The 23207-nt window shown below is 40.5% G+C and overlaps 2 protein-coding genes and 1 long non-coding RNA gene across 8 annotated transcripts; 1 reads left to right on the top strand and 2 right to left on the bottom strand.

Moving 5' to 3' along the window:
• Window positions 1–498: 498 nt before the first annotated feature.
• Window positions 499–12264, bottom strand: LOC111259979 (uncharacterized). Of its 4 annotated transcripts, none has more exons than XM_086968098.1 (6): window positions 11937–12264; window positions 3991–4295; window positions 3570–3620; window positions 2961–3446; window positions 2342–2665; window positions 499–1581 (listed from the first exon to the last, which is right to left on the bottom strand). In XM_086968098.1, the coding sequence occupies exons 2-6, from the start codon at window positions 4240–4242 to the stop codon at window positions 1411–1413; spliced, it is 1284 nt and encodes a 427-aa protein (XP_086824224.1). In that variant the 5' UTR covers window positions 4243–4295; window positions 11937–12264; the 3' UTR covers window positions 499–1410. The 4 variants fall into 4 exon arrangements, with proteins under 4 accessions (XP_086824224.1, XP_086824225.1, XP_086824227.1 ...); XM_086968099.1 differs by lacking the exon at window positions 11937–12264 and adding an exon at window positions 11809–11926; XM_086968101.1 differs by lacking the exon at window positions 11937–12264 and having other exon boundaries at window positions 2342–2539; window positions 3991–4958.
• A 304-nt stretch (window positions 12265–12568) lies between these two features.
• LOC111259981 (uncharacterized) lies at window positions 12569–15519 on the top strand. The gene is made up of 2 exons (XR_002679974.2): window positions 12569–13355; window positions 13690–15519. It is a non-coding gene; the product is annotated as an uncharacterized LOC111259981 (long non-coding RNA).
• Window positions 15520–16851: 1332 nt separating this feature from the next.
• Window positions 16852–22234, bottom strand: LOC111259980 (transmembrane protein 186). 3 transcript variants are annotated; one of them, XM_022832399.2, is made up of 5 exons: window positions 22173–22234; window positions 21626–21758; window positions 20658–20937; window positions 17971–18171; window positions 16852–17106 (listed from the first exon to the last, which is right to left on the bottom strand). In XM_022832399.2, exons 2-5 carry the CDS (start codon window positions 21749–21751, stop codon window positions 16934–16936), a joined length of 780 nt encoding a protein of 259 aa, XP_022688134.1. In that variant the 5' UTR covers window positions 21752–21758; window positions 22173–22234; the 3' UTR covers window positions 16852–16933. The 3 variants fall into 3 exon arrangements, with proteins under 3 accessions (XP_022688134.1, XP_022688133.1, XP_022688135.1); XM_022832398.2 differs by having other exon boundaries at window positions 21626–21765; window positions 22173–22204; XM_022832400.2 differs by lacking the exon at window positions 16852–17106 and adding an exon at window positions 17610–17759 and having other exon boundaries at window positions 21626–21765; window positions 22173–22217.
• Window positions 22235–23207: the final 973 nt, after the last annotated feature.

The following is a 23207-nucleotide window of genomic DNA, read 5'->3' as shown; positions in this document are numbered from 1 at the left end:
GGTCTGTCTGAGCGATTGACGGGAGAAGCTTCCGTCAGATAATTAGTTTCAGAAACTCATACTAGTGAGAACGTTCGCTAACTTCATTCGAGTCTTCCTGAGACGATTAATTTCGATTCTAGACAAATGCACCACTGTTAATCTAACACAGATTCCTTTGCGAGCTGAAAGCCACCCACACTTCAGCTGTGCCTTAAACTGTCCATCCTATAATATCGTTCATTTGCCTACGAAAAGTCTTCTCATCGCATCACTTTCTCTTCTTCGAAAAAAACCACCTAAATTGTGCCACAGGTAACATTCGAGGGTAAATTTGGGTAGCCGAAACACTGCTCCTATCTGCCAGACATCTTCGGTCGAATAACAGAGAAGCCATTCAACAACGGAACACATACCGTCTGTCTTGCTAGAGTACTACGGGTCTGCTAACTGGCGAAGGATGTAATGAACAGTCCCGCCGGGTCCCACCAGATGTGCCCCATTATAGTTCGCGCCGGCTAGTACAACCACGATAGACATCGCTATCTTTTTTATTGTCCTCAGCGATCACTAGATATAAACGTAAGTCTGAAACAACGTTCCCATTACGCAAAAGCGGAACAAAGGGGGTGCTGCAAAAGAAAAGTACACGACTGAGTCGGCTAAACGATAAAACAGCCTGCGTCACCACCCCGGCCATCTAGTGTGTCCACTCATAAATAGATCGATTAAATTGAACCATCTTTCTATGTACATAACATTACGGTAGTTTAGCATAGTGGCAAACACAAAATTCGTACTATCACTACACGGTTCATGTATATAGGCGTGTTTCATAATAATGTGGCACGGCCTGTAAAGCTACAGGTGCGATCATTATTCATCGATTGATTGACGAATCCGTCACGCAGCTTTAGCACAGACGTTGCTTGTGGAAGGCGTTACAGGCAACAACCATGTCCTACCTATTAAAGCTGCGAGTTCTCTACTTCAAGGAGGTTTGAGGAATGCTAGAGTATATCGCTTGTAATTTGACAGATTGTATTGCTTTATCCGCTTCTTACATCCTTTGCCTGATCAATGCCCGTCCGCTTAGATACATCTAATAAACTTTCATCAATATATATTTATTATGTACAATTTCAGCACGCAACGTTTAAATCATCGTACTATCGGGAACAAACCGATCTCTGCACATATAGAAACGAATCGTCCATAAGCAAATTACTGTGATTCGCTTCGCTCGTTTCGACCGCTACCGTCAGATGATGCAGTACAAACGTACGGTGTGACTATTTGGAGACATTTCTTGATACATATCGAATCAAATTCGACAACGGGCGTGGTCAGACAGTTCCTTTCGTGTTGCTGGAAGAGGCTGTCAAAGGTAAGACGATGCCACCAGACGTAAGACTCGTCGAAAAATCTACTCTACTTTCCAGGACTATTTCCTGGTGGACGGTGCTGTCCCGTGGGCCATCTCGACTGGACGAAATGGAAGCGTTTGGCCTTCGTGGTGGCTGCTCTCGTGACTGTGGGCCTTGGTCCGCCCGGCTTAACTTGGCGGAACTTGCAGAAAGTTGCTCCGCCGCTTTCGGATATCTGTTGATATTAAAAAAAAATGCTACAGTTTAAGGATGAATTGTTTTACTATTGCTGCTACCGACCGCATGACAAGGATTTGTCACTTGGATTTGTTCTGGCAAGGATCAGATTCATGTGAATGCCTCGTGTGGTCCCTATTTCTAAATAGATACGCGTCTACCATCTGCGGAGAGCGAGCAGCTGCTACTAACAATAAAGTTTAATCTATCCGCTGCAATATATTACTTTATTATATTACTTGCTATATTCATGAGTGTTTCGGACTCGCGAGATGTTTCCTTAAGGAGTCTGGCAGATTGTAGCAGAAGCGACCGCATCGATATCAAGGACCGACAGCACTTTTCGTTTCTAGGGCTAATAAATGAATGTAAACAAGCTACATTTGCCGGATGAGAACAAATAATCATGCTAAAATAATAATAAAAACCAGTACAAAACATAGCTGGGTTTAGTTTGACAAACAGCCATGCGCTATCCTCACATACAGTGTACACTACTAAGTCATGAAGAACATCTACATAGACTTCTTTTTACCGTCACACCTATACCATGAATATCTATCAGTTGTTTTCAGTAAGATGATTATTAAATTCAATATCGAATCGAAGGGATAGAAGATCTTCGAAATGAACAAAATGATACAAAAAGTATTTGAGATTAGAAAACTAGAAAAAGGCATGCATAGAAGCTCTTTTCACTTTCTGCAACAGAACTTAATTGTTCTATACGGCTAAAAAGGGACTGGTTTTTAACTGACTTGTTTTGTTTTAACCAGGATACCGGAGCTCAGGCGGTCGTGATTGCTGCCCACGGCGTCTAGACAAACTGCAGGCGAACGCGATCCCGCGTCCATGGGCGGGGGCAATCTACCCTGCAGATGCCCTTGCGACTGTACCGCTAACTGCTGCGTGAGTGGAGGATTCATCGATGATTGAGACGGCAGACTTAAAGGAAGCTGAAAAGGCAGTTGAGAGAGATGAAGTCCTTGCCCCAGGTGAGGTAGTGATGAAGCAGAAGATCCCAAATGGGCATACAGGGCTATTGGTCTGGGCACAAGGGAACCTGCGCCTAGATGACCGGGCTAAGGAATCGAAATTTTGCAACGATTATGTTGAAACTGTATGGCTTAAAAAGGTTAGTTTTTAAAACCGCTCTAAATATAAAAGATATGAAACATTACAAATTAACCTGGATCGATTAGGTTCAATTAACCGCCCGAATCTGACATAGCATCGACCTCGCAATTTCGTTTGATATTAAAAAGGCTGATTCAAAGACCCTACCACAAACGGAAACATCAAGCAGTGACAAGTCTAAAGTCAAGCCTTTTCGAAACAAAGTACTGACGCACTCATTTTCATTTTACTTCTGCTTACCTCAATACCGACTATTTGGACGTCGTCATCGTTTCCGCCAGAAACTTCGGACACGTCTCTCTTTAACGACAGGTCCAAAGGTTGCTCTTCCCGTTGGGTTTTTTGAAAGTCTTTTCGCGAGATTTTTAAATTTAGTAACCGACGAACATCTTCAGACTTTCGCTTCCGAAGATCACTATCGTAAGTGTCACCTGCCAACGAGTCAGGGGCAATTGTACAACTGTCTGAGCTGTTGTTATTACCTTTATGACGGATAGCACCTTGCCCAACGATCGGCGTGATTGTGACCTCAGGAGTGAGGTGGGTCGTAGGCGCAAACGGGGCAGGATGCAAAAGGCTATAAAGGTTACATGAAATGGGCGGTGCCAAAGCTACTGGCGAGGGAGGACTGGTTAGCGGAGCTCGGAACGTGACACCAGATCCTGTAACGGCCGGAACTATACTGCCTATTGGATGCGGGAGCGTATGGTGTGTGATTGCCACCCTCTGAAACGTCGGAGACGATTTTTGTTAGCAAGCCGGTTTAAATCCTATGGTAAAAGATATATTTTTGATTACTTTGAAGTTTTATAGGCTAACGAATCAATTAAACAAGCACGTTAATGATACCTGGGCATCAGGTGGGTGTATGTTGCAAATGATGGGGCACTTGAGAATGACCTAGGTTCGAAACAAGGCGTAAAGACGTTACACATCGTGCTAGTGGAAACTGTCTAAAGAAATGCTTAACTAAAGTAGTAGCGCCGGAAGTAAAATCCAAAGCACTCACTTCGGCGGGCGTATGTATTAAATCGCATCAATAGTAGGTGAGGAACGGTAGAAACCTGACCTGATAGACCTTTGCGTTTTTTTGAATGACCTGATATTTGTAACAACAACACGAGTCCCTTCCACAGGTATTTGTAAAAAATATATTATTTAACAATATTTATAGCAGGTTTTATAGCAGCAATTGCTCAATAATTTGGCAGAAATGCTATCAATTTCAGTGAAAGCTAAGCTAAGAAAATAAATAGGATCGGCTAGTTACCTCCGGAGATCGACAGTTCTGCTGTGCAAGAAGCATGCACTGAGGGGGCTGACCATGGGGCACCGGTTGGACCCCCGACAACCAGGACGTTGAAGCCACTGTGATCTTCTTTGTACCATGTTGTTCTTGTAAGCGAGTGCTATCGGACCCACCTCGATGGCTTGCCTGGTCGGCGGGAACAAAATTGTGAAACTTCAGACATCGACTTCGGAAGCTTGAGGCCTTTGAGGCGCCACCCGGTCCCGCTCGCATTGCCCCCGAACGACAGCGAACCTCTCCTGCCGTCAGGGGCCGGCGCGAAAAATCTGAAATTAAATCGGGCAATATAAACTACATCATGAAGAACTTTAGGATGTCTGACAGAAATGTGTACCCCTCGATAGAGTACCGTTCGGCTTACAAGGAACTTTAGGATTTATTTAACTAACCTCAATAAATTTCAGAACTTGTTCCATAAATGAGGAGAAATTTATAGCTACAAATTTTAAAGTGAACAACCTTCTTTAATTGAGACTAAGGGTAAAAATTAAGACAATGATGCCTGCGGGCGTGCTTTATTTATTGCTAATTACATAAACAATTTTCAATAAAACGTAAGGCTTAATGGAAACCTGTTGAACAAAAGGCTTTCGTATAGAAAATGACATTGCTCGGAAAATAATTTTTCCTATAAAAACCAAGTTTTTCTAATCAGGTAACGTTTCGACTTTTTTGAAGGCTTCGTCTTCGCTGCTCTTCATGAACATACAACTGTGTTGAGTACGCAGTTTTTCCTTACCGCTAGCTACGAGAATAATCATTTTATCATAATTGTCCTTCATTACGTTGTTGCGTTACTGGGTTCTTTTGCTTACATACCCTATTGTACATTGATCGTAAGCTTGTACGATATCCGTTGACTGGAAAGTATATTTTCTTCACGCACGCCAGTAACAGCGGTTTTGAAGGGGAAGATTCGGAACAAGAGTTAGAATCCACCGTTGTCGCTAACCTATGTAGTAAATTTGAAGGCTGCTTATTCTATTGGTCAATAATTCGTGGAAAACAAAAAAAAAACGTTACTATTTCCACCAGTAGGCATCCATAGGCAATAACCTACCCAAAATCGGTGATTTACCGATAAAAAATCATAGTCTCATGTTAGCTCGATCAAGATGGTTCGCAATTTCCCAGTACAAACCAAGCTTACTATTAGGGTCGATTATGATAAAGATAGTGGCAATAAACGAGTGACTGGGCTGTGAGCCTCGAAACACAAACTACAACCACTACGACTAGAAATGCCTTTAAATTGACTTCCGGTTGTACTACTTCGGTAACGCAAATAGTTTTCGGCTTACTTCGAGTCTAGGCCACTCCTTAATAAACATCTTAAAATCTAGTGGAGGAAATATTTTGCCACCAGGCGATAACGGGGACGCAGTCCATTCGCCATTGTTACTAGCGCTATTGGACAGTGTACTACCACAAAGTGTTTTTCACACGAAATTATAACTGACAATCAATGAGTTGAAGACCACATAAAAGGTTGTCGCCCGGCTACAATACACCGCGAACATATCCTGTTGTTCTAGCATATACGAACCCACCTCGCGAACGATTTCACCCTCAGCAATAGCCACATGAAACATCTGTTCTCTGTCGCGTCCCCTTATCTATAATACTCAACAACTTAATTCCTTGATGCAGCACGCCGCAGCCTGGACTACCTAACGCAAACGACGGTAAGTATCGACTGTGTATAACGGTGTATAATTGATATAAAAGTATGTGATTACTTATGAGATCATCAGAATCATTCTTATCTGAGATAAAATCTTAAGTATGTTGACAAAAACTTCTAAGCATCGATTCAAGTCAACTTTAAGCTACCAGACTCGAAGATTTTCATCTATTTGTGTCATACCTAGTCCACAAACAAGGTCAACGACCATTCTAAGCTTGATCTTTCTCCAAGGCCAATTAGGCCCTCAACGTAGCCATTATCAAACCTTCTGCTCTAATGCTTACCGATATTAATGTGAGGTAGACAAATAATAGCATAAGCATAACGTGCAATTCTCAGAGATAGCTTGGCAAGAACGCGGTCTTCACCAGCTTTAGCAGCCCAGTCATCAAAACCACGGAAATCCAATATGCTTTAGAGCAAGTTGCTTGTGCCGAGGTAATGAAATTACTAGAAATGAGTTTGGCAAAAGTGAAACAAAGAAAATTTCCTGCACAGCTTCAATTCAGTGTACATGATGCTAGATAGGTACATGTTTGTCTGCTGAGTGGCAAACGCTGATCTACTATTGTTCGAACCCTTGTTAGGTTTCTTCCCGACGAAACCCCCGATTGAAGAAAACACTTTTCTTTTCAAGCAAAGATGCACAAAATACTAACCAAAGAGACAACGGCAACAAAAAAGAAGGGTATTCTTACGATTAAATAGATCACACAGAAACTCTGTTTTGAGTCACTCCACACGCTTAGTGAATTTCACAATATGATCAACCTATCTGATCGTGCAAAGTCAACTAACACAGACGACATTTCCGAGTCTTTGCATCACTGAGTACCAGAAGAAAGAACGCAACAAAAGTAAATGGTTATGTATAAGAAAAAAAAAAACACGTGGTATCTCTATTTGCTTTATGCAGACTGCGCTCTCCTTTATAGGCCATCCTCCCTTCTTTGGTCCCGTAGCGTTTACTTGCGCACACTGATGACCGCTTCCAACGGTTATGCCTAAACCCTCGAATGGCGGTGAAGAAACGACTGGCTGGTGATGTCGTGCAAATCAGGGTCTACCATGGTAAAAGAAGCTGGTTTTGACTCGAACTCCTTTAAATATTGGAGAGACATTTGTGCAGTCTGATATCGGTGCATTTGCCAATTGGATTAGGTGTATATATTGGATAATGTCTGTTTTTTTTTTTTACAAAGTCATATTTTTCGTGTAGTACGCGTTCTTGTTTGCGTCTGAGTGCCATTTGTGTTAGGTTAGTTCACATCAACCTGTTATTTATTATTAACCCGTGGAGCCAGTGAGCCTAAAGGTCGACACGAGCATATATCTCAACGCGGTTCAGAAGGTTTGAATAACAACACGATCGATAATACGGTCAAAATGATTATTTCAGCTAGGACCGGACTTGAGTTGTAGACGAATAGCTCAAATTAAGTAGATATTTTTAAAATACAATTCTTCTGGTTTAGTTCAATGGTTTAGTGCAACCGATTAATGGTCTCCTTATTTTTGTGCTTTTCATTAAGTCTACCGCAACTAGATCACAGTAATAGACTACTTGGCATAGAAGTAACGTGGGAAATGTTTAGTCTGCCGGGAAATCGTTTTCTATATCCTAGGTAACATTACATATCTGTAACTTTGGAGAAGCTATTGTCTCTGCTGTGTGAACGGACATCTTTTCACGAAAGTTGTACTATTGAAATTTATCGTTTATATTGAACAGACATGGATATGGGACATTTGAATAACTTAACTTCGTGACGTCTTCGAAATGTAACAGTGTTTCCTAATTTCGAAAAAATGTTCGATCAAAATTCTTCCGAATATCAGCTGTATACCGGTAATCTGATTACTTGTGCACCAGCCAATTACTAGCCAAACTCTTTCATAGCAAAAGATGTATATCTTTCGTCTACGATATAATGTTACAAATAATCAATATAAGCTTCAAACGCTTTCAATTATTTCGTCGCATCTCCTCCCTCTCCACTTCAGATTGAAGATTACCTTGACTTGAGAACCCTTAATGATGCTTTGCTCTTCGGCTTATCATGTTATAATCAAACCGGTTTAATGCAGTACTTACGCAGAGGACACATACATTGCTTATATATGCACGCCTGATACCATAATTTATTACAGAGTTTTGGACCCACGAGCATCATAACTCGCCATCGAGGGGAAACAACAAAAAATTTGAGGCTGAAACTCTCAGATGTCCTTTTACTGCTGCTTTAGCATGGTTTCAGGGACTGCCTGTCACGATCGGAGGCGCAGTACTAGCAATCCAAAGCGACCAAACAAGAAACGAGACTGGCATATTCACTGACCGGTTCTATTGCTCGAATTTTTAGTTGAGAAAGTCCAGGTTCGAATCTGGACACGAATCCATCTTAAGAAAAAGCTCTACTTCCTTTCTACTTGGTGTTTTTTCTATTTCATGAGAGTCTCCATAGTAACTGCGTCTCAGTGGCACAATGCGATAAGCGCGCAAATGTCGTGAAAATTTCCCCCTTTTTCCATGTATGTCGCTTTGACGACAGCGAATGTGGCATAGCAAAGTAAGTTACTGCGCGACATTCATCAGCAGGAGCAGCGACAGTATTTATAATACGAACAAACGCAATGGTCAGGCACCAGCCCATAGACGCCAGCTTACGGTAACCCGGAGACTCGCCTAGACTTTCCGCGTCTCTTGTAGTTCAACTAATGAGACTCATATTTTAACGACGTATATATATGAGATACACAAACATAGCCTAAACCCAGATCGTAACAATTATGGGGCGCCGCTGAAACTGCCGTGTTTTCCCGTCGACGACAGCGCCCTGTACGGTAAGACGGACTGTGTTTTGACTGTTGTTTTTTTTGGCTTGTATGGTCAATCGGAACGGCGACCGACTCGGGACGCTCATGGCAATGTTCTAGCGTTCTCCTGTAAGAAGCTTCGGCTTACCAGACCATTCATCGTGAAGCTAGGTTAAGGCCATGTTCATGCACGGGCTTGTTCGCGACGTTTAGCATCTCTAAATATATATTATACATATGTGTGTTTGTGTTTGTGTGTGTGTGGGTGTGTGTTTGTACAGTTGAATGGTGTGCCGTCACTTGGTTACCGGTTTTCGCTTTAGAGAGTCAATACTTCGGACGGATTTCCCAATATAGACGGAGTTATCGGTCCCGCAATGGTACACTAAGCACTGTTACACCTATCTCATGCTGCTCGGTTGGGAGATGTATGTTGGCTTGTCCCGTGTACAGACAAAACGAGCGGGAAAAAAAAGAGAAAGAAAGAGCACACGAAGGGGAAAAGAAAAGCTTTTTTCCTTCATTGCTAGTAACCTTTCGCGTCGCGTCATGGAAATCTTTTCCCTAGGAGAAAACCGACAAAAATGATCAGACAGGGAAAAGGAGGAGAGGAAAACATTAATCAGTGGGAGGAGTACACGACTCAGTTTAGAAGAGCCATGCCTAAAACGGACAGCTATGGCTGAGCGAGCTCGAACCACTAACCGGGTTCAATCAATGGGCGTTGTCGACGCGGTGCTCGGGGTGAGTGGCGGGCGTGGCTCTACTTATCTGTGATGGGAGTGTTGACTACCACACAAAACACGCACCTTATGACTGTAGAGAAAACTGAAGCAACAAACATTAATAGGGTGGTCTAGAACGCAGAGGAAACCCAGAGAAAGCCGTTTGTTGGTTAGAACGGGTCATCGGGAAGAAGATTTATTCCACAAAAGATCAGAGCAACAGGTGGAAAACAAGGTTCTAGTGCGGTTTGAGGAAACATTTCTGATCCAACCGTAAGAACTGTACTGTTTGATTTGCTTAATAATAATAATAATGGTCATGTCAAAGACTCAACAAGCGAATATTTAATAAGGTTGGCTTTCGGTAGTCAGATTTATCAAACTTGATACATATTCAGTTTCCTAAATCCGCCGACGTATGTGCGGCGGCGTATGGTGATGTCTAACTATTTCTAGCGTTGCATCCAATATTGCTGTCACGCATTGTTTCAGACAGCTGACTGGTCCTTCCAATAAAATAGGCAAAGGCGATACCACTGCACCAGGTTATGATATCTATAGAGTAGATGCGTAGGATTTCAGCGCCCTGCTACGAGGCTAGATTCCTGCCAAATTTGCAACAATGTGTGTTAAAAATATGAGGTAATAAACAGAGTGATGAGAAAAATTATTACTACGAATTGCAAAGGAAAATCAACGTTTTCCCATTATAGGTAACTGAAACGGACCAGCATCAGAAAAATGATCTCGTTCTGACAACGCAAGCAGTTTCTTTCGTACAGGCTACGCTTTTTCTATATGTAGTCCGTATAGTATCGTCTTCTCTATGTATTAACCTGTATCTCAGCATTATCTGCCCAGGCTAAGATGACTAACTAAATTAAAAAGACCTAATGACAACCCTAATAAGAACTGAGCGTAAATGTATGTTGGAATGAGTAAATGTTCATTTGGAAAGCCAGCCTTTTATCAAAGGTGCAAACCTCGATTGCCCCTGAACCAGTATGGCACAATAACTTCTGTAATAAACGGCGTCGAATTCGGTGGGACCCTACTATTGCTTATCCTGCTATGAAATTTTTAGGAACTCGAAGGGATTTCATAGGTTGAGGCGGATATGTACAACCTGTAAGAGATTTCCAGTCAGCTTCGGCTGAGATGGATCAGTTGGAGCTTAGTTAGTTAATCCAAGCAAAGCCAACTTCACCTTGCAATTTGTCGTCAATATCAGGCAGAAAATCATTAATTCTGCTGTAAAAACCGATCTATATTAATCATTTTGTTGGTATGACCAATTAAGGCTCCTGGAAACGCTTTCGGTAGCATCAAACGACCTGAAAATGCTGGTACTAGCACCGATAGTGATTCTGATTCTAATAATTGATAAAAATTGAATCACGCAGTCAGAAGATCGCACATATTTGAATACTGTGCAAGAACCCCCAGCTTCTATTTAAAAACCTCATAAATGCCAGCTGACTATCCAGTCAACATCGTGCTAGTTACATCCGTCAAGCTATTACTTTGGGTTAGGTCATCTCCCGTATGAGCGTTGCTATACGTTGTGCTCATGAGCGAAACAGCATCTGGCAATATTAAATCAATCATCTCTTCTGTCAAATACAAGTGACTTTCTAATTGCTCCTGATTCAAATAGGAGCGTTCTCAATACGAAGTCTCCCTATCGTTTAGCTCTTACTGTTCAGATATTATCGCGCTCGAACTGGCCGCAAATTCTCTCGTCGATATTTAAATATATAATACCTTCAAACAGAGGGGTAGCCCATGGCCGTAGTAAAGTAGCTGGCGCGCAAAATGCCACTTATCACGTTCACCTTTGCCTAGACTTTCTCTTAGATAAGGTGTACATAGAGGCCAGTTTGCAATACCGGACAAGGGTTCATAGATGTCCAGAAGCTTTTAGTTCTACATCGCATCTTTAATCAGATCGGCGGGCAACACAACAACTGGCATGCCCGTACGAATTTTTTCAACCGTTTTGTAACGAGGGCTGAGACTGTTCTTCTTGGCAAATACAGATGACTGCCATCACTGGCTATACATTCACAGTATCATATGTAAAGATGTACGGATTTAGTACAAACGCTAAAACGATGACCGGACATTTGATAAAAATGTAATTTGTTGGACGGGATATATTCGATGTTTTTTGCAGGCCAGTTACGTTACATTACATACGTTGGAGGTGAGACTAGATCCTCAGCTACCTATAACAAAAAGAAAATACTTTGAAAGAAATATTTCAAGCTCTGACGCAATTAAAGCATAGACACACGACACAACGTCACACTGGGGACGTAAAGAAGGTACAATTTGTATTCTGTAATTGCGACTTACTTGGACTCGGACATGGTCAAATGTGAAGATCAATCTATTGCAATCGCTTAATGATTACTTGATTCACAGTCTGAAAAAGCTAGCTAGTTCTAGCAGACAACAACAACCCTTCGATAAAAAGGCGAATCGATCTATTACAAACATTATTATGGTCATAGTGCAACTGTACACAGAACTGAACGTTACCCTTACCGGAAGCCGTGTATGCAATGTTGATAATAGACCATAACACGATATATTACTGCACTATGGACTGTGCAGAGACACTCGATGCAATACAATACGGTCACGTCATTCTGAGATGATTCACGCACACTTACAGGCCTATGTACTCCAAATCGCCGAACACCCAAACGGAAAACGCGAAAAGAACCGTTTCGAGTTTAGTGTTCTCTCAAGATCGTTTTTGCTTTCGTCCGTGTACAGGTAAACTCACTTAAACTGACCTTAAACATCCAATTCATATAATATCATTCCGAAATCTTCAACCAACGAAGCTAGTTGGGTGGTCTACTGGACAATCGCGCACTTCCAGTATATGCCGGCCATTTTTTTTTTACCTCTCATCAACTTCACCCATCTCGCTACAATTCACTATATCCTTTTATTCTACAACGAGTTCATAAGAACTTGCTGCAATAACGACGTAATGCCTTCAGCGAACAATGTCTAAACATAGAAAAAACGACCGTAACAAATCAGCCTACAATGCACGTGTGGGTGACCTATAGTGACATTGTTACGTCGCTCAGAAATCACTCGCACTTGAGATGAATACAAATACGAGCAGACTATATCGCACCATGGGCAACCTGCACCCCCCAGCTTGTTTCGGCCTCTGTCCGTAAATAAATGTTACGTAATGTGCGGTATACACAGCGATATACAATGCGGCTATCGCCACTTTACAGTGTTTCAGGCGAGAGCGGTGCTGAGCTGGGTCGACTCGAATCGGTGACACTAGCTTAACAGCGGTCTCAGCGTCGGGCATTTAGATTTCTTAAACACTCACACACCGGATCTGCCGCCTTTAGCAGTTGAGCCTTTCACATCAGGCAGTTTGCCACAGCAGGCGACTCGGAAGACCCGGCCTATACTTGTGATGCGCTTAAAGAAACGAAAGCAAAACAGTAAGGCCTTGCCCGTTCTGGGTTCGTTCGACCACCTCCAAGCGAGAAGGTGAACACGCAGCGATCGGATTCAGTGGTCTTACTAAACCGTGGACCAGAGCACCGCCACTGGCAGCGTCAATATGGGCACCAGGCGAAGGGGCATAGCCGTCCTCCACGGGCAGGTCTTAGTTATCTGCGCTAATAGCAGCCGTAGTAAGATATTGTTATGGAAGCGGTCTCTCGGTTTCTCGCATTCGAATTTTTCTCCAGCTGACCGCGGAACAGACCATACTCGGCTGAACGAAGAGAACTGCGCGTAACAGAGACAAAAAAAGCAAGCCCGAGCTAAAAGCGCAGCAAAAGTCTACCTAGATTGGTTAAAGACGAAGGCGACCACTTCTATGATAATACTAATTAATGACGAAATTTGAAAAAGTGCGCGCTACTGAGAGTAAAGGAGGAAGTAAAAATAGAAAAACGGGCAAGCTATTGCAGCATTGGCATTACCGCACGGAGACGATGAAGAGCAGGAAATTGCTTTGAATGGCCCGTTTACTGGCTCATGACCAACTAGGGAAAGTAGACCGCTGGCCGGCCTGTAGCGGACACTGAACAGGCTCGACAGAGGTCAGTTTGGCTAAGAGAAAAGAATGATTACCAGTACTATCTAGTCTCAGATATGGGCGTGCCCATAAAGATATAAACTGCGCGCACAGAGATAGTTTCTAGTCAGCTAGTACAACTGCTAAAGAAAGATTCTTAATACGGAACTTCTTATACGCTCATGTAACCCACTTAGGTCTAGCTGCGCTGGCGGAAGCGATAGAAATGGAAAACTCGACCGAAGAAAGAAGTCGACCTATGTTTAGCGTTCTCGCGGGATAAAGGGTGCAGGAGAAAGAACTCGCTCCAAGAAAAAGAAAATGCTTAGAATTCATGTAATGCCCTTGTATGGTTACAGGCAGGAGCTCGACGCGATTGGAAAAAAAACTTTGGAGAAGGTGGTGACGACTACGATGGTCGCTGATCAGAATTGTGGTTTGGCATTATTTTCTTGCCTTGTGATGTATGGTCGTTCGTTAAGAGATTACAACATGCGATTGCATCTGGTACTAGGAAATACTTCTACATTTGACTTTCTCGGTACGACTTTCAAATCTGCGGTCATTGCGTTTCCTGATTGATGCGCAATTTCCGCCACTCTGGTCTTCAAAGCGAGTAAGTGGAATCGAGTAAAAAGACTCAAGAGAAAAAAATATGTAAAAATTGTACTGTACGAAAAAAGTAGCTGATTGGATTTCATTAGAGAATTAAAAGATGATCTAATTCGGTTAGTTTCACCGGTAGATTTGTAAACAATGTCCAATCCTTGCAGTAACGACGTATATGGAACCGGCATATTGTCACCTTAACGATAGTGCAAATGTACCTATAATTACAATCAGCGAAGGTTCTCAAGTGAACCGTAACTTGTACAGTAAATTCCATAAAAAACAATTTCGCGTGTTAAATGCGAATTAGTTAGATAGGAAATATTTGTCCTAAGTATTTGATAAGCTTTGCCCTCAGTAAGTACAATAAGATAGCACGCCAATAGCATTGCAAAACCCGATTAGATGGACGTACTTTAATACCCAAATTTATCTTGCACAGATAGTTTTTCTCTTTACATTTACCTCTTCTAGCAAATGATTTGATTGACTTATAAATGAGCTTTACTCAATGCTGGCAATAAGTGCTATGCGCTTTATGTGTGCCAACTTGTGGACCACGATAATGGACTTTCTTAAATCCAATCCAAAGGAACGAATTACTACATAACTGCTAGAATAACACTCGAACAGATTTAGGTGTGAACAGTATAAAACAGATGGTAATATTTAGCGTTCCAATGAGAGAGGTAAGCTTAATTAGATGAGATGTTTGATGCTACGACCAAACTCAGCTCAGAATCGCCCAGTTCCCGTCGGCCACAAATGAGAATCATATCTAGTAATCACTTTGAGCTCAGACGAGTTTGACAAGGAGCAAATGGATTTACGATGGCAGTGTGGGGCTCTAGCCCTTGTGGTATCCACTTTAGTTTTACAGCCTTGAATGCCTGAAATGTGACCACGCACGTAACCCAGCAATGGAAGCTAGAGTTATAATTTTGTTAGATAGATCCGATGAGAATTAGTATCAAGCTTTATATATATATATATATAATCTAAAAAAAACAGTATCAGCTGGTCCAAGCCTCATCAATAACACATCCGACGCGACAGGTGTGATGAAATAAATAAAGCAAACGTATGGACATCATATTCATCGACGCAATGTATTGAATGGGTAAAGCTTTGATTGACTGTGGTCTACGTGGCTAGTGCGCATCTCTGGATGCGTTACCGTGATAACCAGAAGGACAAGCTTAGCGTTGGCGAAGATGATAGCCAGAAATTAACAGCTAGGACATTAATAGGTTAATAAAAGGTCGACAGGTTTTTATATGATTATTATACCTAGTAATTGTGTCGGACAAAACTTCAGAGACCTTTACCACAATTGAATTCTGATGCTATACTGTATAAGGAGGTGACTTGCATATGTAAAAAACTAGCTAACTGAGGATGCCAAAGAAAAAGTTATGTACATACATCTATACCTTCGGTAGACTTCGGTATGTCAATTGAAGACAACATTTTATTTATTGGGGCCTTTATTTAACAGTGAACCGTACGTCTATGCCAGTCGATCTTAGGGTCGCATAATAAATATGGGGCGCGTATACAGCGCCATTCGAAACGGCAAATGGGGAAAATGAATTGCGTCATATATCAGTCCTTAAGTATGTCATACTAGTTGGAAAAAGTGTTCAAAATACGGCGCTCACGGTTACAGCCTTCTTATAATCTCCTTCGCTACGGAAGGAGATTGGCTGGCGCGGAAAATAATTTAATACAATTGAGTTGTATGTTTATTAGGATTACTAACACCATAATTACACAACTGGGCTTTATACTTATAGTCATGGTAGCTTTTAACATCAGATTTATGATGTGGTAACGGTTACCTTCATATTTTGCAATTTTCTAAGCTGTTATGATACACTAAATTAGGGATTTCGAAAAAAGATATGCCTTCCTCGGTGCTTGCCCAAGGAACGGATATCAGTATATTTCATGAGGGCGTCGATGAATACGTACTTATTTAAAGCATACTGGGTGACTTTACCCCAATAAAATATAATAGTTCAAATCGCTTTCTTGTTGGTGCGAACCCTGCTCTACAACGAACAATAAGAACCAGAGAGAAGCTTCGCTTTAATAGGCCTCCTAGATTATTGCCGAGATAAAGTGATTTTTCAATGTTTAGTCTAAATAAGTCTCAGATTACGTTAGTTTGAAAGCTATGGGGAGAAAAGGCAGGATTTTTTTTAGAAGGATTCAATGCTTTCTCACGACTACGGGCACCCCATTAATAATAAGCAGCAGAAATTATTCCCATTAATAATAATTCCCATAAACGGACATTGGTGTATCGAGTTAATGTATATCGTATGATTTGTTTCGTTCGTTATTACGCCAGGTATATGGCACATATGTTTTCGAGGTCAACAATTCAATTACCTCTATGATCTCAGAAGATTTTCAAGCGTCAAGTTAACCGAAACTAAGACGTTTCTCTCAAAACATGCTCTCAGAATAGCGCTTACTTTTTGTTGTCAATTCGAAAAAAAAATGGGCAGTATCATAAGCTCCATAGGGCACTTTCTCCTTTTAGATCCTTCATTTTCCGCCATATCTGGACATAGCTATATATATCACCCGAATGCCTTATCACTTTGATGTGAGTCAATGCAAGCAAACCTCTATTCATATCTGGTTCCTCTCGTGAAAGATAGGATTCGATTACTTTTGAAAGAGACCGAAAGCACTGGTTCTGGTTCCTGGATGAAACTGTAATGCATCTAGGGAAAACGAATGTACCTAGTTCAGCCTAAGCAATAATAGACCACCTGACATAAAACCTAGAAATAGTTTTGCTGGCCACTTGCACTTGTTATAGAATGTAGGAAAATCATCGCACTACTCCACACCTCGTCAACTCTTCTGGTAATTAATGTATTCAATGAAACGGTTGGTTGTATATAAATAACTGCAAATTCACTTTATTTTTCTTTATCCTAACTTGACATTTTTACCTATATTTATGTACTAATTAATCTATTTCTTGGTGACTTTAGTGACCCTAAACACTGGAGTGCGCTTTTTGAATCCAAAAATGCGTTCAAACGCTTCATGATTTTCAATTCCACCGTAATGGGGAAACAAAATTAGAGGGTCCTTTGGCTGTGATATCCGGTATATCCGAATGTAGAGATTTTCCGCCTTTTCACCTAAGCATGAACAATTCAACGCAAAAAAAAACATCGATAAGTACATTTCACGTTATGACGTATATCGACTCGAAATTCAGCTGGATAGCCCTGGCTAAGAGCCTTATTTTTTCGTAATCCGTTTATATTAATTTGATTATGTTATGTTATTCAAGTCCAAGAAGTTCTGCCTGGTAACGTTTGTGTCATTGTCCTAAATTTACGAACACTCGATAAAGTGGCCTACGTTCAAAACCGGACATAGATATAAATCGTTTCTTGCTGAGGGCCCACCGTTTGGAGCAATGCTTAACCGCTCAAGTGCCGCGCGTCGAAATTCAATTTTTTTTTTTTGTTTAATTATTTTTCTAGTCGGCGAGATCCATGTTAGGTACAATGATCGTGAAAACGGCGAAGTAATGATTTATGTTCAAATTAGCAGCGATTTCGTTAACGATACAGGTTGGATAATTGGACGGTCTATTCTCGTATGGCAAGATAATCATTAAAACCAATGTGCATCATACTGGATTTAATAAATTATTACAAAACACTTTATTGAATCCATCGCAATATAGTTGTCCCAGTGTCTTCTAGAATTCAGTATATCAGAGTCAGAGCAAAACGATACGCTATAAGAGTAATTGTGTCGAATTTTATGTCCGGAACCGCATCTGTGTTTCACGAGGCGGAAAGAGAGACAAATGTTTATGAAATTTCTTACGCTGGCGTTCGAAGTATAAAATAGAACCGTTTGTTGCTTATGAAGCGGCAGTTAGATGATGCTGCAACCGTAGCATTGTATAGATGACCTTCTATTATATAACAGTTTTCTATAAAAACGTACGATACGAGATATTTATGTGGCTGATATATAATGCTTACCAACATCCGAGAGATCCATTATATCGTTGGAGTCTACAATGATGTCCTTTCGATGTCCAAAGAATGTTAAGTGAGCCAATCGAACCTTGTCCTTGCCTTGGTTTTCATAAACGGCTCCAATGAAGCGTTCGCTCAAATGTCCCGCTATATAGAGGAAGACGACTGCTGTTGTTGTGATGCCGACCATGCACGACGCTTGATCTGAATTAAGCCGCGAATAAAGCGAGAAAAAGCGATGAACTTCGTCTGGCTTATTGCATATGCTATACGTAAGCAACATATATCGAAAGGTAAGCTATATGCTATAATAATGGTATATGACTTGATTTCATATAAAACAGGAAAAACACTTGTCAAGTCAAGCAGACGATCTGCAATTTTGTCGGGTATGATTTTTCCGGTGTCCAATTATGGTTGACAGGTGATCAATAATAAGGATTCCGGGATCGCAATGCATCACTTGAGGAAGTTCAGAAAAATCTTTTGCAAAAGAATAATAGATATTTTTATGGTTTGTTCGCATCCTCTTTGACCGTATAAATTATCATCGGTTTAACGTGGTCTTTTATCATTTTTTGATTCTTAATATATTAGGTTATTATGCACAGATCTAGCGATAATTGAAACTAAATAACTTTTTCAACTATACGCTACTATCGGTCTTTTGGAAACTTGCTAGTAAACAGCCACTATGTTTGCTTCAGGAAAAAAGGGAAATTATCTTTTAGCCTCAATAATTAGGGCTCAGCAGTCAAGTTTTTATTGCTCTATAGTCACAACGCACGGAAGTTCATTGAAGATTTATAAACATAGGCTAAGAGGTCCTTCAGCGAAAGAACAGTACGCAAATGGTGCAAATGCTTCAAGAACCGGGATTAAAGTGCCAAGGAAATGAGGATGTAACTAAGCGCCGGAACGCGAAACAGAAAAACGTATTGGCGCAGTTGAAAAGGCTTTTTACGGAAACCAGGCTTGGAATTTCAGGGTTCTGTTTGCCAAAGCTAGCATTTTGCATGCAACTTATTGTAGTAGAATTGTAACCCAGATACTGAAAGTGCAGGAACTGAGTATAGGTGGTTCTAGCCCAGTTTGAAATGTGTGTGGTGTAAGCCACGTGATATTTGCGAAACATGACTTATCAGCAAGATGCTGCTCAAGGTATTCGATTGTCATAGTCAGGACGTGCTTCAGTTTTAGCTGCCAGCCGGAGAAAGACCGGACGAAGGAATGGCATCGCCCAGGAGACGCTCATATACCGGCGATCGAAAGAACGCAGTCTGGCTACTTGATGATAACTCCAGACTTCCTTGTTGTACTCCAGTTGCTTATCGGGTTAAGCAAAAAAATATCCGACCTTGCCTTCGATCTGCTTATTCTCCCGATCAAACACCTTACGACTTGCATGTTCTAACAAAAATTAACTGGTGGGCAAGCATACCGCATTATCTATTAGCTTTGAAATGCAGAAACGGCTAGAGCGCTAGAATAAGTGTGTATATCAGCAAATTAATAAATAGAAAAAATCATCATTCTAACCCAAGTGGCGTAAAAGTTACTCAATTTCATGGTCCGCCGGATTCGCTTACTATAGCCTAGTATTTGTAGTTGCTGCAGATTTTCGTTTGTAATCTTTATTTTCCTATTAAATCTGACACCTTTAACCATGACTTGAAAGGTTACTCTTAATTGCTTTTTCGCTAAAAATTTCGATGCAACTTTATTTTTTGTGTGAATTTTTTCTTTGGCATTTTTTTGTCGTGAAAAGCAGCAAGATATTGAAATAAACCTTCGCTAAGCAAAAAGATGTGGTTTCTTTTTAGTATTAATCGCTAAATTTCGATAAGCTTAGTTATAATAGGATGCTCGTAAGTATTTAGTTGCAAAACTGGCGTAAAAAGCCTCAGTTTTACGTTTATTTGTTATACATATGGAGGTTTTTATCCAGGTTGAGCGAAAACTTTGCTTGGGACGTTTCAGGAACTGGGTGAATAGAAGTCAGCCGACTCGATCAGCGTGCATCATTGTGACGTTGGTCGATGGCCGGTTTACGGTTACGTTCCAGAAGCAAATAATGTATAAATTAAAAAGGCCTCCTGATACAAAACTGTAGAAACTATTATCCACAGACAAATATAGAGACCTTTTATTAATAGATGCTCTAATAATTTGTTTTGTTTCATTTTCGAACGGGCCATTTTCTGAGTGCTGTAATACAACTGGCACTTCTCATGCGATTTTCATCTGCTGCCTTCTCGGGTAATTTCGCTTTTCTTCAAACATTGTGAATTTTAGGTCGGAATCGAACCGAGAATTTTCGTTTACGAGCTTAACACTCTGCTCGTCGAATAAAGCCATATACGTTCTCTTGAGATGAGCCTTTTCTATATCTTATGTGTCGTCCCTTATATTTTGTTACCTGCACGTGTTTAATTATTTAATAAGTTCGATTTCTAGAAAACTAGAATATGGTCACCTCAGAAATCTATAATCGTTAAGTGTCGTTTTGTTGATCATGCTGGAAGTTGGGTAAGTACTTTATAAAACAGCTCATTATGACGCCTGTAAAATACACCCAGATTTTGCTAATTTACTTACATAAACTATCTTAGGAGCTAATTTCCCGATTCATACAACGCTTGTAAATAATTATAATTCAGTGATAGACAATACTATCTATGCATATTTACCTATTGTGATCGTCTGTGTATAGTAAGCCCACATGATGGGCGGTACCGTCAACACTGAAGCCACGGTCTGATATAATTTCAAACGGATTAGTCGATGCACAGCCACAATATAAGGAAATCGGTACACGCGACTCCATTCCTCTGTGTCTAGGGGATGCTTTTCTACATGCAACTCAGTTGTTTCGACCTGATGCTTTTCTGGGAAGTTTGGTGTTGGCTGGGGTGTTGATTTGGTCTCTGGTGTGCCCAACGACTTTGAACTCCACAGGCGATGCGAGATCTGTACAATGGGATTTTAAAGAAAATTTTAGGTATAGTACTAGTCGATACGTGGTACCATCTGTAAGTAAGCCTTTTCTATATAAGAGTACAGGATTCAGAAGTTGATGTTTGAGATAAAATTCAAGCTTAACTTTTGTGCTTCAATAAAAAATTGAAAATTGTGTAGAAATAGTAACCAGCAAAGAAGCACAGCAAAAGTTTTTTGTGAATATGAAGCTCATTATACATATAGGATAACAGGAGACATAACGAACTCATCATTTTTCACTTTTTAACATTCTATCCATCAAAGCGTAACACTTTACCACTAACGTACAGAAATAAGTGTTATTACTGCTTTGTTTATGCAGTTCCACCTAGAGAGCATATACTTTTGGCGTTTTTTTTTTTTTTTTTATAGGCAAAAATCTGTGACTCATTGTTGTTTTTACACAGCCCTAGGTCGGCAATTTAATGGTTTTAATTTTTAGATTCACTTTGCTCTTCACACGAATTTGGTCTACAAAAATATGACGAAGTACAAGCAAATGAACTATCACTCCGACATTTTTACTTTGCCGAGTAAAATACGAATACGTATAGAACACGTAGTACAATTAAATATAGTTTCGTTTGATCAATACTTGCGATCGAGATAATGATCTGACATAATTAAGGAATATGGGGCAACTTTTAAATTTACTTACGCTCATCGTCACTGCAGGAGCATACCGTGCCCAGTTGAAACTTGAGGTATCCGAAGATCCAAACGAGGTGGATGTGCGCGGAAACCCTCGGCTGAGGTATAGAATAAAACGAGCAGTGGCGGGCATCCTATAGCTAACGGCTTTCAGATATTATTGAAAACTCAATGAGATTACATTTTTTTTTTCGTTTTTTCGAAGTAAATAGTATGTGTAGAAACGAAAATTCGTATATTCTACAAGGAATCGTTTCCAACGCATAGATTTACATGTAGCTGTTCATAGCAGCCAACCCATGAAAACTATGCGGCAAAATTATGGTGCAACAGTTAGCTATTCAATCATTAACTTCATTATTTGGTTGTGCAATATGCGCGACTGACCTATGTCGCAGAGGACAACGACATAAATAATACAACACGGTATTTACTTAAAACCAGTCTACTACAAAAACTGAAAAGCCGCTAGATTAAAAACTGTGCGTTCTGTTGGTCTTCGAGCCACACCTACTTCTTGACTACAATCAAACTCTTAAGAACGCAAATCTCACCTAAGTGATAACAAGTTAAATTGCTTTCGTTCGAAATTCGGATGCACATGTTTATACACATTGCACCGCCATCTTGAAAATACAGAAATTTAAACGGCAAAGGGCGGGACATCACCTCTAGTCTCGTTTTTTGTCAAGTTTTTTCGTTGCAAAATGTTGAACAATATTTTTGAAGCTCACGTATTAAGCAAATGTCATATTCGATGCCACTTCTTAGTGTTAATGATGACGTTTGTGAGTTTTCTGTTACACTCGTGGCTAAACACAGTAACACAAATGAGGCAGGTGATGAAACAAGTCTTTGAAAAAAGAAAGAAAGCTATACGCGTCATCTGTGTGATCTGAAACCTATTTAGAAGTGTCAATTCATATATATATATATATATATAAGAACCTAGAAAATGATAAGATGTTTTCCAGCAATTTTACGATTAACTATCTTTTGGTTTTGAGCGTCAACGGTATAACTAAAGAACAAATGAAATCTAAACTTGAAGAATATATTTTGCGTTTATATGAGCCTATATTGGCCTATCTGAACAATGTACTGAGAAACGATTCGATTTTCTAACGCATATATTCTGGGGACTGTGTCTTCGAATAAATAAAACGTAGAAGAGAGATCTAACAGACAATTTGTGGATTCTGGGATTGAAAATCAAGTCTTGCATCCTTCATCATATACTGCACAATTTTATAGTAGTAGTGAATAGTTATTTTGCCCGGTCTGAAATGTTGATTGAGAGAAAGCTTTATTCGTATAAACATATGTACTACAAAATTATATTTTCGAATAGATGTGTAGCAAGGGTCAAAAAGATCACACGCACGCTCTATACGCTTTGGGGATTAGTTAACACGAAGACTAGCGGCAGTGTTGGATGTAAAGCTGGAAACATATAATATTTAGGTTATGAGGATTCGAATGGTAATCTTCAGCCAGAATGCCGAAGTTTAACTAAATCCCTCTCCTGAATGGGTAATCGGGATCATCGACTATGAGTTGCGTACCATCATCTTCTCGTCATAGCTCGT

This window comes from Varroa jacobsoni, unplaced genomic scaffold (genome assembly GCF_002532875.2).
Source record: "Varroa jacobsoni isolate VJ856 unplaced genomic scaffold, vjacob_1.0 scaffold_389, whole genome shotgun sequence".
Taxonomy (NCBI): Eukaryota; Metazoa; Arthropoda; class Arachnida; order Mesostigmata; family Varroidae; genus Varroa; species Varroa jacobsoni.
Note: the sequence above shows the minus strand (reverse complement) of the source record. Positions and strands in the feature narration are given on the sequence as shown.

Excerpts from the sequence above, each read along its gene's own strand:
- LOC111259979 (XM_086968098.1), bottom strand. The coding sequence starts at position 4,242 with ATGCGAGCGGGACCGGGTGGCGCCTCAAAGGCCTCAAGCTTCCGAAGT. Across the intron at positions 3,621-3,990 it reads AGAACTGTCGATCTCCGGAG|GTCATTCTCAAGTGCCCCAT; the intron begins GTAACTAGCCGA and ends TTTCGAACCTAG. Across the intron at positions 3,447-3,569 it reads TACACCCACCTGATGCCCAG|AGGGTGGCAATCACACACCA; the intron begins GTATCATTAACG and ends CCGACGTTTCAG.
- LOC111259980 (XM_022832399.2), bottom strand. The coding sequence starts at position 21,751 with ATGCCCGCCACTGCTCGTTTTATTCTATACCTCAGCCGAGGGTTTCCG. Across the intron at positions 20,938-21,625 it reads CTCCTGCAGTGACGATGAGC|ATCTCGCATCGCCTGTGGAG; the intron begins GTAAGTAAATTT and ends CCCATTGTACAG. Across the intron at positions 18,172-20,657 it reads TACACAGACGATCACAATAG|ATCAAGCGTCGTGCATGGTC; the intron begins GTAAATATGCAT and ends GGCTTAATTCAG.